The 14343-nt window shown below is 48.5% G+C and overlaps 1 protein-coding gene across 10 annotated transcripts in view; it reads left to right on the plus strand.

Moving 5' to 3' along the window:
- Positions 1-7853, plus strand: part of Dmbt1 (deleted in malignant brain tumors 1) — a 48636-nt gene extending 40783 nt beyond the window's left edge. For all 10 annotated transcript variants that reach the window (XM_060381203.1, XM_060381210.1, XM_060381227.1 and 7 more), the window contains 3 exons: positions 4344-4732; positions 6354-6625; positions 7318-7853. In XM_060381203.1, coding sequence (XP_060237186.1) covers positions 4344-4732; positions 6354-6625; positions 7318-7484 — 828 coding nt within the window. In that variant the 3' untranslated portion in view covers positions 7485-7853. The remainder of the gene's footprint in view (positions 1-4343; positions 4733-6353; positions 6626-7317) is intronic.
- Positions 7854-14343: the final 6490 nt, after the last annotated feature.

The raw sequence follows: 14343 nt of genomic DNA on the forward strand, positions 1-14343 counted from the left end.
CTACGACTGTTGTCATCCTGTCAGTGGAAGATGCTATGTTGTATTCCCCAAATCTTTTTTTATTTTATCATTATTTTTTGATGCAAGGTTTCTCCATGTAGTTCTTTTTTTGATTTAAAAAAATTATTTATTTTTAAATTACAGTTTATTCAGCTGTAGCCCCCTCCCTCGTCCCCTCCCAATCCCACCCTCCCTTCCTCTTCTCCTATGCCTCTCCCGCAGATGCTGAGACTCATAGCCAAACTTTGGGCAGAGTGCAGGGAATCTTAAGAAAGAAGAGTGAGATAGATAGAAAGACCTGGAGGGGACAGGAGCTCCACAAGGAGAGCAACAGAACCCCAAAATAAAAAAAAAAATCTGGGCCCAGGGGTCTTTTCTGAGACTGGTACTCCAAACAAGGACCATGCATGGAGATAACCTAGAATCCCTGCACAGATGTAGCCCATGACAGCTCAGTGCCCAAGAGGGTTCCCTAGTGATGGGAACAGGAACTGTCCATGTGGTTCTTGATGGCTCTGTAAACCAGACTGGTTTTGAACTCACAGAGATCTGCCTACCTCTGCCTCTTGAGTGCTGGGATTAAAGACTTGCACTGTAATGCCTGCCTACCCCCAAATTATTTTCTTTTTTAAAAAATTTACTTATTTTTTAATTTATTACAATTTATTCACTTTGTATCCTGGCTGTAGCCACCTCCCTCATCCTCTCCCCATCCCATTCTCCCTCTTTCTTTTCTTCCCATGCCTCTCCCCCAGTCCACTGATAGGGGAGGTCCTCCTCCCCTTCCATCTGACCCTAGCCTATCTGGTCTCATCAGGACTGGCTGCATTGTCTTCCTCTGTGGCCTGGCAAGGCTGCTCCCCACTCAGGGGGAGGTGATCAAAGAGCAGGCCACTGAGTTCCTATCAGAGACAGCCCCTGTTCCTCTTACTAGGGCACCCACTTGGAGACTGAGCTGCCATGAACATCTGTGCAGGGGTTCTAGGTTATCTCCATGCATAGTCCTTGGTTGGAGTATCAGTCTCAGAAAAGACCCCTGTGCCCAGAGTTTTTGGTTCTGTTGCTCTGCTTATGGAGCTCCTGTACCCTCCAGGTCTTTCATCTCTCCCTTCTTTCATAAGATTTTTCTGCACTCTGCTACTCCCAAATTCTTAGCAAATGTTCTTGTACTGGCACCTCATCTTAGAAGTGAGGAGATTGAATTAAGAGAGGTCAGGCCCATTACCCAAAGCAGTTTAGACCAATGGGATAGGACTGACACTACAAAGCAAGAATCTCAGAAACATTCTACTAAAAAAGGAGCCAGACACAGAAGATTTATACATAAATTATATGTATATTACTATTAGAAATACCCCATTCATACTAAATTTAGCAAAAAGGAATAACTGTGCAATAGGGGAAAGGTTCCCATGGCTGGCCTGCTTCTAGGTTGGAGGATGTGACTTTTAAGACAGGATGGAGGTGCTTGGGCAATGGAAAAGAGGTGTGTCTTACTGTGGTGTTCTATACAGGACATACAAGCTCAGCTGCCTGTAATTTTCATGCACCAGACACATGCCAGCCATTGTGTGAGGAGAAACTGCTTTCCATTCCTCTGACACACAGTAAACCCTGAGAGAGGAAGCAGACACTCAGCCAACCAGGAGGGCCTTGGGCCTCCTATGGCTGTGTGTGAGATCTGGTCACCCAGATCTCTTGATAAGGTTACACACACAGGACCTGTTCCTTCTGAGAGGAACTTGGTGGGTGAGATGGGCTACTCCTGGAGAAGAATGTACACCAGCCAGGCCAAGGAGGTGGCTTATTTAGCCCAGTTATTGCATTTTGCTCTGTTGGTTGACCATGTTGAATTTCAGCCTGTTGTGAGTCAGCCCACCGGCGGTGACTACTGCTCCTTTTTCCAAATGAGCAGCCTGGAGCATCAGACAGCTCAGCAGCTTGCTGGTGGCGAGTCATAGGCCATTGAGGCCATCTAACCAGCATGCCATCTGTGCCTCTTCTAACTTGAATGAACCTGGATAGCACACACTGCATTCACGAAGCAGCCACATCACCTACCAAACTGAGTGCTTCGGAGGCAGGGATAATTTGATTTGATTTGCCATGCTTGGTGACCTGGTACAGAGCCCAAGACTTTGTGGTACTGTCAACAACTTTTATGTGTGCCAGGCACTGCATTGAGACTCCTCCATGACTTCAGGGTGCCTTTATCCCAGCTTAATCAGAAGCCATAAAGGTCTGGGGGAGCTAAACAATGTGTTCAAAGCCACATACTCATAAGCTGTGGAGCCAGTGTGCTGTGGAGCAGGAGTCGCTCATGGCTCTCCCAGGCTGCCGCACAGTGGGAGGGTGATAGTTTGGCTGGTGTCACAGAACAGATGAGCTTTCTAGCAGTGAAAGGCATGCCAGCACAGTGAGAGCCCAGGCCTCTCTGGGAATGTCAGTAGATTCACATACAGGACTTTTTGTCGTATTGGCTGTCTTTCCACCCGGGCAGGTGGCTAAGCAAGAATTTTAATCTAGAGTCATAATAGCACCTTCAGATCAAGAAATAAGTTTGCCCTCTGTGTTTATGGTTTAGAAAAGACTCAGAACTGAGCTCTATCACAGAGAGACAAATAGGGGCTTTGTGAATATATTTATATTAAATATAATTTGAAAAACCTATGTGACTTATAACACCATTGGTACCAAAATATGAATGTTTAAAAACTTTGGAGACTTTATGGGAGAAATACAATGTGCTTCCCCTGAAAACATGAAGAGCAAGAGTTCTTTTTTGTTCGTTCTTTCCCAGACGTAGGTCTGGAGTGCAGGCTCTGAGGCACTCTGTCAACCAGGCTGGCCCTGCCCTGGGCTCTGCTGTCTGTGGAGGGCGATGTCAGACTAGAGATGACTAGGAAAGGGTCAAAGAGGTTAGGCAAAAGCTCTTGTCTCATGATAAGTTTTTCTGGAAGGCACACATGCAGAGTGGAGTTCTCAGGAGTAGAGAGGTAGAAGGCTCTCTGCTCCAAAAAAAATAATTATATGTAAGTTGTGTAAGTGCTGGCAACACAGGGGGCCTTGTCCAGGTCCCAACCAATTAGACTAGAGTTTCACCCTTCACAGTCCACATGGCTACAGTGGGAAGCTCTTTTTCTGTGTGTGTGTGTGTGTGTGTGTGTGTGTGTGTGTGTGTGTACACGTGTGTGCTTGCTCTTCCTCTTCCTGGCCTTCCTCTGCCTTTTTTCTTCCCACTATGAAGAATACAGTTTGCTTTAAATTCCGGATGCTGTCACGCCACTGTGCTGTTATTCTCCTGCCCGCACATGTATGTTTCCAGCATACAGAGCTCTAAACATGCGGGGCTGGGAGAAGAGCATCATAGCACTCAGTTTGTGGAGAGCTCCACAGCCCCAGTCTGGTGCACCTGTGCTTTCCTTCCTGGAGCCAGACGGTCACCAACACGGTGCTTCCAGGAATCACTGTTCGCGTGTGTCCTCTTGGCCACTGGGCCGTTGCCTCCTTGCCACGCCCTCCCTCTGCTTGTTACAGTACTTCTGGGAACTCACTTTATTCACTTTGTAGATATTTACAGACGCTACTTATGCTGTTGCGATGCCAAGAAAAAAAAAAACTTTTTTTTTTTTTTGACACGACTCTCTCCTTCAGATGCTCACAGAACCCAGGCCTAAAGCTACTGGCAAGGCAGCTCTCAGTAGGTGGTAGATACAGTAAAAGGCATAAGACACCAGCCTCCTCATGAGTTTGCTGCCCAGTGGAAGTCACAGTGGCGAAGGGTTCCATAGTATAATGAGTGCATGCAGGAATGGCCCCGGGGTTGCCATAACCCCATTCAGTTGCTCACGTGAGGCTCTGGGATCAAGACCTGCTTCAGTTATAACTGCGGCTCTCATGGCTTCCAGCTTCCGCTGTGCCAATCCCCACACTGAGGAAGTCTCCAGTCACTCAAAACAGGAAGCATTCTATGCCGATATCACCAGGCCTGTCTCACAAGTACGAGACCAGTGATGGTGAGAAATAGGATCAGAACACCCAGCTCTGAGTCCTGAACTAGGGGGTCTGTGCCTGGTCAGATGCACTGCAGGCCAGGGGCTGTCCAGGATCCTCATTCAGAGCCACAGTGAAGAGCAACACGTGCAGATTATCACGGCCTCCACCATGTGCTGGAGAATGTGGGAGAGTAGGGGAGAGTTTGCCGGTTAAGCTGACACCCATCCTAGGTGATAGCAGGTGCAAAGAAGACAGGTGCCGTCTCTGTATGATTCTGCAAGAGTCTTGCTGAGTCATTTCCCCCTCATTCTAACCTGACTCTGACCTGATCTGCTTTCCCCTGGTAGGTCGACAATGATACCATCAACTACTCCAACTTCCTCACAGCGGCTGTTTCAAATGGCATCATCAAAAGGAAAAGGGACCTCCACATCCATATCAGCTGCAAGATGCTTCAGAACACCTGGGTCAACACCATGTACATCACCAACAACACCGTCGAGGTCCAGGAAGTCCAGTACGGCAATTTCGACGTGAACATTTCCTTTTATACATCCTCCTCCTTCTTGTACCCAGTGACCAGGAGCCCATACTATGTGGGTCTGGACCAGAATTTGTACCTTCAGGCTGAAATCCTCCATTCTGATGCCTCTTTGGCTTTGTTTGTGGACACCTGTGTGGCTTCACCACACCCCAACGACTTCACCTCTTTGAAGTATGATCTCATCCGGAGTGGGTAAGGACTTCTGTGTGTTCCTTCTGATGCAAACTTTTACTTTCTAGCTCACACATGGGTAGCCAGGAAGCCCAGGGAATGCAGACTTTGGGCTAGCTGAACTTCGCATGGGTTCAAGCTTAGATCATTTTCTACCCATGGCTTTTGCCTTTTGAGGAGCCCTCACGCTCTTCCCTGGGTCACATTCCTGATTAAGGGGATGGGTAATTATGCACCGTCTCCTGCTAACAGTGGTGATTCAACTGGTCGGCTACAAGCTGGGGCTAGCTCTCTAGTTACAAGTCTCTGAAACCATGAGTGTGTCATGAGAAGAGCATTGATTTGAGAGCAGAGCCAAACTAAAATACGTACATCTCTGGGCCAGTTTCTGCGCCCCAAGTTAACTGGAGATAGTGGCAAGGAGTAGATGTTGGGTTAAATGAAAAAGAATGATGGGCCCTGAGGGCACAGCATACCCAGCAGGTGGCCTAGAGGTTTACTGTATCACAGGTTCAGAGGGCCCTCACATCCCCTATCTGCTAGGATTGCAAGTTTTCCATCGTGGTGACATTCTGCCATATAAATGGCCATGCCATTTGTGATGCCAACTGAGCCTGGAGCACAGGGGCTCACGAGCTACAGCACCATCTGTGGAGAGGCCCCTGAGAATAGACTTCCGGGTGGGCCTGCTTGGAGTTCTCCAAACCTTACCTCCAACCCTGCCCCTGTTCCTACTCCAGTTCTTTCAAATGCCCCAGCTCCAGGGTATTCAAACAAGCCTCTAGGTACCCTTTCGCTTGGAATGCTGATAGGGCTGCAGTAAAGAAAAAGAAGCTGGGTGTTTCAGGGCAGTTGAGTTGAAGGTAGAAACAGGAAGGAAGCTCTGGGAGAGAGGAGGAAGAGGGTAAGAGGACACAAAGCTAACCTTCTGGGAGAGCCAGGTTGCCCTGGGACAGTCCACAGAAGAAGCATTCCTGTCCTCGAGCCGGGGCCAGTTTTTCTTGCTTCTATTTCACCGCATCACGTAAGCGTCGCTATTTTAAATGCACATGGACTGTCCCCATGCACTTCTCAGGGGAATTCCCTAAGGGGATTGGTGGCTTTCTATGATCAGCACAGACAAGGTGCCCGAGGGAAGAGGAAGTGCTGGATACTGGCTTAGGGTCTTAGAGAGAACTCGCCAACATGGAGGTGTCGTCTTAGAATTTGCCATCATGGAGGTGTAGTTGCACGGGGGTAGGCCAGGCCTGGGGAGGGGCTCAGCAGAGAGACCCTAGGAGACAGGGGGCAGGGAGTGCAGGTGTTCAGCCTAAGTCTGAATGTCACCTTGTGAGGCTGAGTGACCAGGAGAGGGGAGAAGAAACTACTTTCTTTCCTGCCCTGCCTCTGGCTTGCTCTTGGACTCCAAACTGGAGCAGCCTTCTCACCTTCCCTGGCTACCTGGGCACACTGAGCTCATCGTCATGGCAGGGGATTTCGCTGGGTCACCGTGCTGGCAAGGTACCAGAGCTGCCGGGACATGTGTGCACAGCTCACAATGGCGGCACCGGAGGCCCAGGCAGCCAGCACGACTACTGAGTGCAAGGGAGTTAAGGTGAGTCCGTGCCTCAGCAAGCTGACGGGCTCCTCTCCTCACTTCCAGATGCGTAAAGGATGAAACCTACTGGACCTACTCCTCGCCCTCGCCTCGTGTGTCCCGCTTCAAGTTCAGTTCCTTCCACTTCCTGAACCGCTTCCCCTCAGTGTACCTGCAGTGTAAACTGGTGGTGTGTAGAGCGTACGACGCCTCCTCCCGGTGCAACAGGGGCTGCGTGGTGAGGTCCAAGAGGGACGCAGGCTCCTACCAGGAAAAGGTGGACGTTGTCCTCGGACCCATCCAGCTGCAACCCCTCAGCAAAGACAAGAGGAACCTGGGTAGGTGGTAACCCTGAGGTCCTACCTTCCGCTGGGGCCCACGGTGCTGGGGGATTTGAAATGCTTTTGTCTGCCCTATGGGCCAGCCCAGACTGCGCACCAATCCATGTATTAGGCCTGGTTCACTGCCTTCCCCCAAGACTTAAGGTCCCATGTAGGTGGTTGGCGAGAGATTTGTGACCTGGACAGCTTGATTCCCTGGGTTTGGAGCGCCCAGAATTTTCAACTATAAAGTGAGAGGGAGAATGTCTGTTAGGACTCTTAGGAGGGCTTGCTTGTTCATTAAACTGCCCTGGTCCTTGTCTGGGGCAAGTGGCTGGGTTTTTGATGAACGTACTGTGGTTTTTGTTGTTAACGTAATCAATGGTAATATTACTCCTCATCACAATGGCACCAGGTGTTTGGATTAACCAGCTGGGCAGGGCATGGAAATTCAGGCAGCCTGAATTAACTGATTAACTGTGACTGCTGGGTGTGTGTGTGTGTGTGTGTGTGTGTGTGTGTGTGTGTGTGGTGGTAGTCTGCCACTTGTCTACAGACCCAATCCAGAACTGTTCTCTCAAGGCTCAGGTCCGAGTTCCTCCTCCCATTTCTTTATCCCTCCCCACTGAAGAGTTCTGACAAGGACTCTCTGCCTTTCTCTGCGGTGTGTGCGATCCCCACTCTATCATCACTCTCTGTTTTTCTCTCAGATTTGGCAGTGAAGGATGCGGAGAAGCCAGCCAGCTCCCAGGCAGTCTATCCCATGGCTGCCATCTTTGGTGGAATCTTCCTGGCCATGGTCCTAGCTGTGGCAGCCTTCACACTGAAAAAGAGGAGACACATTGCCCGTGGCCAACCTCTAAGCACTAAGATGTGACTCAAAACACACCCAGACATTGGCTCCACGAGCACAGATTCCCAGAAAAGGTGGAAGAAATGAGTGTGCAATGCTTGGCACTCACTGTGACTAGGTTTTCCTTGTCACAAATGCATGTCAAAGCACGATGAAATGGCAGAGGAGAATGGTGGTGGTGGGCATTCTCCCAGAATCTAAAGAATGTCATAGGAAAAAGAGAGCAATGTCTACAATCCCACACAACTGTGAGCAGACAATGGTGGCAGCTGGGCTTTCTCTAGATAGAACTTCCCTTCACTCCATGTATGGCTGATTTTCTCGAACTGTAGTGTCAATAGCAGTCTTTTCTTACGACATGGCAAACTAAATAAAGAAGCTTTCTCAAGGCAAGTGTCTGCTTGGTTGTTGTTGATAGAGGCTTACTCACACACCAGATCCCTCCAAGTTAGGCAGACAGCTGTGGTGACATGGCAATGGAAATGATAAAAGGGCAAAGGGTTTTGCTTTGCAGCTTCCAGAACCTTCAAGAGCATGATCATCTTCATTCCTAGAAGACTCTTCATCTTTGCATTTGCGACACAATGTTCCAAGCTATGGCCTGGAAAGGGTCCGCATGCCTAGGACAGGAGTCCTGTTTGCATGAAGTCTCTGGGGAGAAGTGTGACAGGTGATCACAGAAGATAAAGAAATGCAGCCAGGTACCCAGGCTGACAGACCCCAGCCACTAGGGGCAGTGACAACATCAGGAGCTGGGCTCAGATCCCAACAGGCGGCTGCTGGGATGATCCTAACATGAACATGTTTGCTAGGGTTAGGTGAGACCCCTTAGGACAAAGGGCCGGAGGAGTTCAGCAGAGACCTGGCCCCAGCTGCCAGCTCTGACCAGAGATGTCTGAGGACTCCCCATCACCAGCTCTGATAAACCTTCAGTACCCGTGAGAGAGCATGGGGATGAGTGGGGACAGACAGCCATGAGTCCTTCCAGTTTGCAGGGGTGCTGGGAGGCCAGGGCATATCTTCTCCAGGCTGGGGACATTGAGGAAAATCCTGGTAGGTCACTCTGTGTGAGCAAGCCTCTGCATCAAAGTATAGACCCCAGACCGTGGCTGGATCTGAGAAGATTTGGACCTGATTTGATCTCAGTGACTCTATGCTGGGCTACCCTCAAAGGAATGACAGACACAGCGTGGGTAAAAGAAAGGACCCATCAAGTCTGATTTGAGCTGTATCTTGTACTTTTCTGGGTCAGAGCTTGCCTTCCAGTCCCTTGCAAGCAAGCAATGCTCCCTATAACCCTCTTGCCATTCCTGTGGCAGAGACTAGAGGGCACTGCAGCTCAACATTAATGCCATTTTGTTAATGGGCCTCTCCGGGATTGCTTCCTTCTCTCTTCTCCTCCTTCCTTTTTTCCTGTATGAATGGTGTGCATATAGGTATGAGAGGTATGTTTCTCTCTCTCTCTGCGAGTGTGTGTGTGTGTGTGTGTGTGTGTGACAGAGAGAGAGAGAAAGAGAGAGAGAGAGAGAGAGAGGGAGATTCTGGGTGTCTTCCTTGGCAGCTCTCCACTTCACTGAGGAAGGATCTCACGAAACCTGGAGCTCACCCTTTCTGCTGGTCTAGCATACCAGTTTACTCTGTCTTCATCTGCCCAAGTGCTGGGTTTAGAGGCAGCTGCCATGGCCAGCTGGAGAAGCCTCTTTCTCTCTTTAGCCTTACATCTATGTCTGCGAATCTCTAGCCCTTAACCTCACCCCAGACTACCCAGGTGGATAGCCTTTAGGTGAACGGCTCCAGCCAGTCTACTTCCCCAAGAAAGCTTACAGAGCTCAAGTTTCCAGACTCTGGGGCATCAGGAGACCGCCATGTTCCGGCACCCCACCTGTATAAGGGAGCATCTTAACCTAATGTGCCCCTCCTCCTCCACATCCTCAGGGTCACACATTCCCTCCAAGAAATTCTCTCCCCTCTCCCTGACACCAAGAATCACGGACAGCCTGGCAGTGGCCACTGCAGCGCTCTGTGCATCAACCACCAGCGTGAAAGCCCGTCCCTTCCTCTGAGACCAGTAAGAAGGCTCCGCCACTCTGCATCATGGGCCAGAACCCTCTGTGCTGGTTTGCTTTTTGTCAGCTGGACACAAGCCAGGGCTGTTTTGGAAGAGAGAACCTCAACTGAGAGAATGCATGGCTCAGATACGAGGCATTTTTCTTTTATTGATTATTGATGAGGCAGGAGCCAGCTACCGTGGCAGCGCCACACTGGGCGGGTGGTCCTGGGCTGTATCAGGAAGCAGGCAGAGTAAGTCACGAGGAGCAAGCCAATAAGCAGTGTTCCTCCATGGCCTCTGCTTCAGTTCCTACCTCCAGGATCCTGCCTCAGTTTCCCTAGATGGTAAACTCTAACCTGTAAGCCGTTGCTTTTGGTCATGGTGTTTGTCACAGCACTACGAGAAGCAAACCAGAACCTTCATTTTAGATCCGCTGCCATCTTGTCTGTCTCTTTGTAGGCTCATGATGTTAATAATTCTTCCAATGAATCTCTTACTCAAAAGGACAGCCCACATCGGAATCCCCTGAATCTCAAACTTGAGACACTTCAGTTACTATTCTTATCCCTGTGACAGGTGCCGAGGGATGAGGAGCTTATTTTGTTCACTGCTTCAGGAGGCACAGCACCAGGAGTGATGCAGTGGTGGCCCCATACCAGGAAGCCGAGAACAGACCCAGAAGTGCTGCTAGCCGTAACCTTAAGGGGTGTGCTGGCTAGTTTTATATCCACTTGACACAAGCCGAAGTCATCTGAGAGGAGGGACCTCAATTGAGAAAATGCCTCCATGAGACAGGGCTGTAGGCAAGCCTGCAGGGTGTCTTCTTAATCAGTGACTGACGGGGGAGGGCCCAGCCCATCGTGAGTGGTGCCATCTCTGGGTTGGTGGTCCTGGGTTCTATGAGAAAGCAGTCTGAGCGAGTCGGTTAAGCCTGAGAAAGAGGAGAAAGCCTGTAAGCAACACCCCTCCAGGCCTCTGCATCAGCTCCTGCCCCCAGGTTCCTTCCCTGTTTGATTTCTTTTTTAATGATAAAAAGTGGTGTGGAAGCATAAGCCGAATAAACCCTCCCCCGACCCCTGGCTTGCTCTTGGTCATGGTTTTTCATCACAGCAATAGTAACCCTAACTAGGACAAGGGGCACGCCCCAGTAAGCCACTCCTCCCAGCCTGGGGGTGCATATGAGTCTGAGGGGAACATTTCAGACTCAGTTTTTAATAGCTACTACATTGCTTCCATGGGAGGAAATAAGAGCTAGGAACGTCCTATGCTGCCATCCGGCTTGTAATCGCCCTACTTTTAAGTGACAAATTCTTTAGCCGAAATGTAGGTGTGATTTGTGTTAAGCCTGAGGACAGTAATGAGCGCCTGCTAGAGTCCCACCTCACCCATGTAGAGGATCATCGGAGACAGAAATGGCAGAGTGGAAACCAGATTGACTTTTTTTTTTTTTTTTTTTTTTTCACACTGAGAGAGATAATTCCCGAGGTTGTGACATTTACCTTTGGATAGCTATGAGCAAGGCACTCATTAAGGCAGAAATGTAAGTGGCTAATGCTTCTCTGTGCATTAGGAGCCTTTTGATACCATCACGGCTCTTACGAACAGGACAGCTTTATAACTCTCGAAAGGCAATATCTCTCCTCATTGAAAGCATTTCAGGTTCAAAGAGGGGAAATTTCCCCTCCAAGCAGGAAAGGGTACCTCACACTCTCCATAGAATATCAAAAATAACTAAAACAACCCCTAATAGGCAGTGAGTTGGATCGTTAGAAGCTGCAGGCGGAAAAGGCTTTCATGGTAATAGCTGATTTAAAAGCTAAAAGCTGTGCCCCTCGCCAGGTAGAGAATTTACCAAATGATAAGTAACTGGCTTATTTGAAGTGGAGGGAGCATCCAGGTGTGCATTTGGGTTTGCACACCCGTGTCACACCACGTGCTCCTCACGCTACAGTTACCGTAGAATATGAAAGGAAGATAGAGCAGAGCCGGGACATCGATTAAGCCGTGTAGGGACATAGATGTTTTCACCGAGAGCCAAGTCTTTAGGACTTCTGGGTCAGCGTCACTTGGATTTCTGGATCTGTATCAAACATCAGCAATAATTACTCGGAGTAGCTGTGGTTATTTGTTGCAGTGGAGAACGGCATTGTAGGTGTAGTTGCTCATTGACTTGAGCTGGGTCTTGGTCGTCCATGGTTGGATTTTTGAAAGCCAAGGTGGTAGAGCTCAAAGTCAGGGAAGACATTAGGAATGGTTCCTTGTGGATCTTCAGGGTGGGTGTTCTTAAAGCGGAATGTTTTGCATAATTCTTCTTGTTACTTTTTGGATGGGATTTTTAGCAGCTGTGACTGCTTTGGAGGTTTTGGTGAAGCACTGAGGTGAGCACTGATCTCCCCCGCCTCCCGATATCTATCTATCTATCTATCTATCTATCTATCTATCTATCTATCTATCTATCTATCTATCTATCTATCTGTCTGTCTGTCTATCTATCTACTTATCTATCTATCTATCTATCTACTTATCTACCTATCTATCTATCTATCTATCATCTATCTATCCATCCATCTACCCACACACCCACCCATAGACAGAATATGTTTTGTCATGGAGACCTGGAAGATATTTTGTAACCGTTTGGCCAAGCTATTTAGTATCTCCCAGAGTGAACAAGTGGAGAAGGTCTTCTCAGCCTGGGAGTTCCAGCAGGGGACTGACTGTTCATCTGACTCTCTAAGAGGCAGGCACTTTCTGCACTTATGACTCCTTGCAACGGCAGGTCTTGAGAGCCAGTCTTCAGTGGGTTTAAAGAAGAACCGGGATCAACCTCTGAAATGACATACAAAGTGCGGGGCTGAAAGCAGTTGGACGCCCTGGCATTCCTCTGTGCCCTGGCCTTGCCCTGCTTGCTCTAAGATCTCACCTCTTCCTTGGTAGGTGGCAAATGGGGAGCAGCACTTCTCCCTTTGTGTTGCACTTCATTCTGATTCATTGTTCCAGTGTTCATCACACCAGTCACTGATGCAGATGGTGAGGCTCCTGGCCATCATTTGTACCCTCTCTTCATTGCTCTCAGGCTAGGCTTCAAGCAGGGTTTGCACTTGGTTTCCTCTGGGCACATTGGCTAGTGGGGTAGGAATAGATAGCTGGGCGAACCTGGAGTTCTCTGTTAAGACAGAGGGAACCATGTGGAGGAGGCTGCTTATGCCACACCCTTCAGCCCTTCTGCTCATCTTTGTGAAATGAGAGGTAGGATACTGGGGAGGAGAGTGAGGCAGCCTTGGGCCAGCACAGAGAGACACTTAGATGGGCAGTTCTGATAGTGTGGATGCTGTCATAAGGTTTGAACAGATAGAATGTCTCAAGTTTTGTAAGAAGCGGAGAAAAGACACACTGGAGTGGTGTGTGAGCCTGTCTGAGGACCTTTAGAAACAGTGTAGCCAGGACAAAGAACCGGGGGACACAAATTCTCAGAAATTGAGGCTAATCCAAAGGTTTCTGCCAAGAAGACATTGTGTGTCATTGGAATACTGAAGACTTGGATTTCTGCCTATCCCTGGAAAACCCCATCCTTTTTGTATCTTTGGGTAGCCACAAGCATGCTGGCATGCTGCTGAAGAGCCAGACATCAGGCATGGCTTGTGGAGTGGATGCAGTATCCTTGGGTTGGGACACAGGAGGAATGCTTTCCTTTCTCCCAGCACTTGGTTTACCTGGGCACATACATAACACCACGGAAAGCCTTGTCCCCGCCAGAGCTCAGCTTAAGTGAGGGACAAGGAAATGGTGAAGGGTTTCTGGAGCAGGAAGAGGGAGTGTGTTTGGAAGCCCGGGCTTTTTATTGGTAACACTCTGGAATCTGGTCATGGTAGAAGCTCTGTTGAATGCCGAGCACGAGACAGTGTTCCAGCCTTTTCTCTCATCCCATTCTCTGTGAGAACTGCTCGAGTGACCAGATAGCTCAGAGCTCAGCAGATTTGCCCTGCTCTGATGGGGCACAAACCTCCCACACTGGAACTCCTTAAGGTCCATTGTAAAGAAAGGACACTGATGGTCTCTCTACTCCACAGAAGACAAATCAATGTGAGAGGAAACAGGAAAAATGCTTCACCAAAACTTGCATCTGTAGAGACGATGAAAAGATGCCAACCCCACTGATTTGAGGAAATGTGCCTCTTAAAAATATAGCTCTTATTCCCTGCATATTTGATTAAGCTGTCTTTAAAATTCTTGGTAAATCCTGTATACAAAAGACAAAAGGGCTGAGAAAGAAATTAGGGAAACAACACCCTTCACAATAGCCACAAATGACATAAGGTACCTTGGAGTAACCCTAACCAAGCAAGTCAAAGACTTGTATGAAAAAAATTTCAAGTCTCTGAAGAAAGAATTAGAAGAAGATATCAGAAGATGGAAAGATCTCCCATGCTCATGGCTTGGCAGGATTAACATAGTAAAAATGGCCATCTTACCAAAACCAACCTACAGATTCAATGCAATTCCCATCAAATTACCAACACAATTCTTTACAGACCTGGAAAGAAAAATTCTCAACTTCATATGGAACAACAAGAAACCCAGAATTGCTAAAACAATCCTCTACAATAAAAGATCTTCTGGAGGTATCTCTATCCCTGATCTTAAGTTGTACTATAGAGCAACAGTTTTAAAAACTGCATGGTACTGGCATAGAAACAGAATGGTGGATCAATGGAACCGAACAGAGGACCCAGAAATAAACCCACACACTTATGGACACCTGATCTTTGACAAAGATGCCAAAACCATACAATGGATAGCATCTTCAACAAATGGTGCTGGTCCAACTGGATG

This window comes from Meriones unguiculatus, chromosome 1 (genome assembly GCF_030254825.1).
Source record: "Meriones unguiculatus strain TT.TT164.6M chromosome 1, Bangor_MerUng_6.1, whole genome shotgun sequence".
Classification (NCBI taxonomy): Eukaryota; Metazoa; Chordata; class Mammalia; order Rodentia; family Muridae; genus Meriones; species Meriones unguiculatus.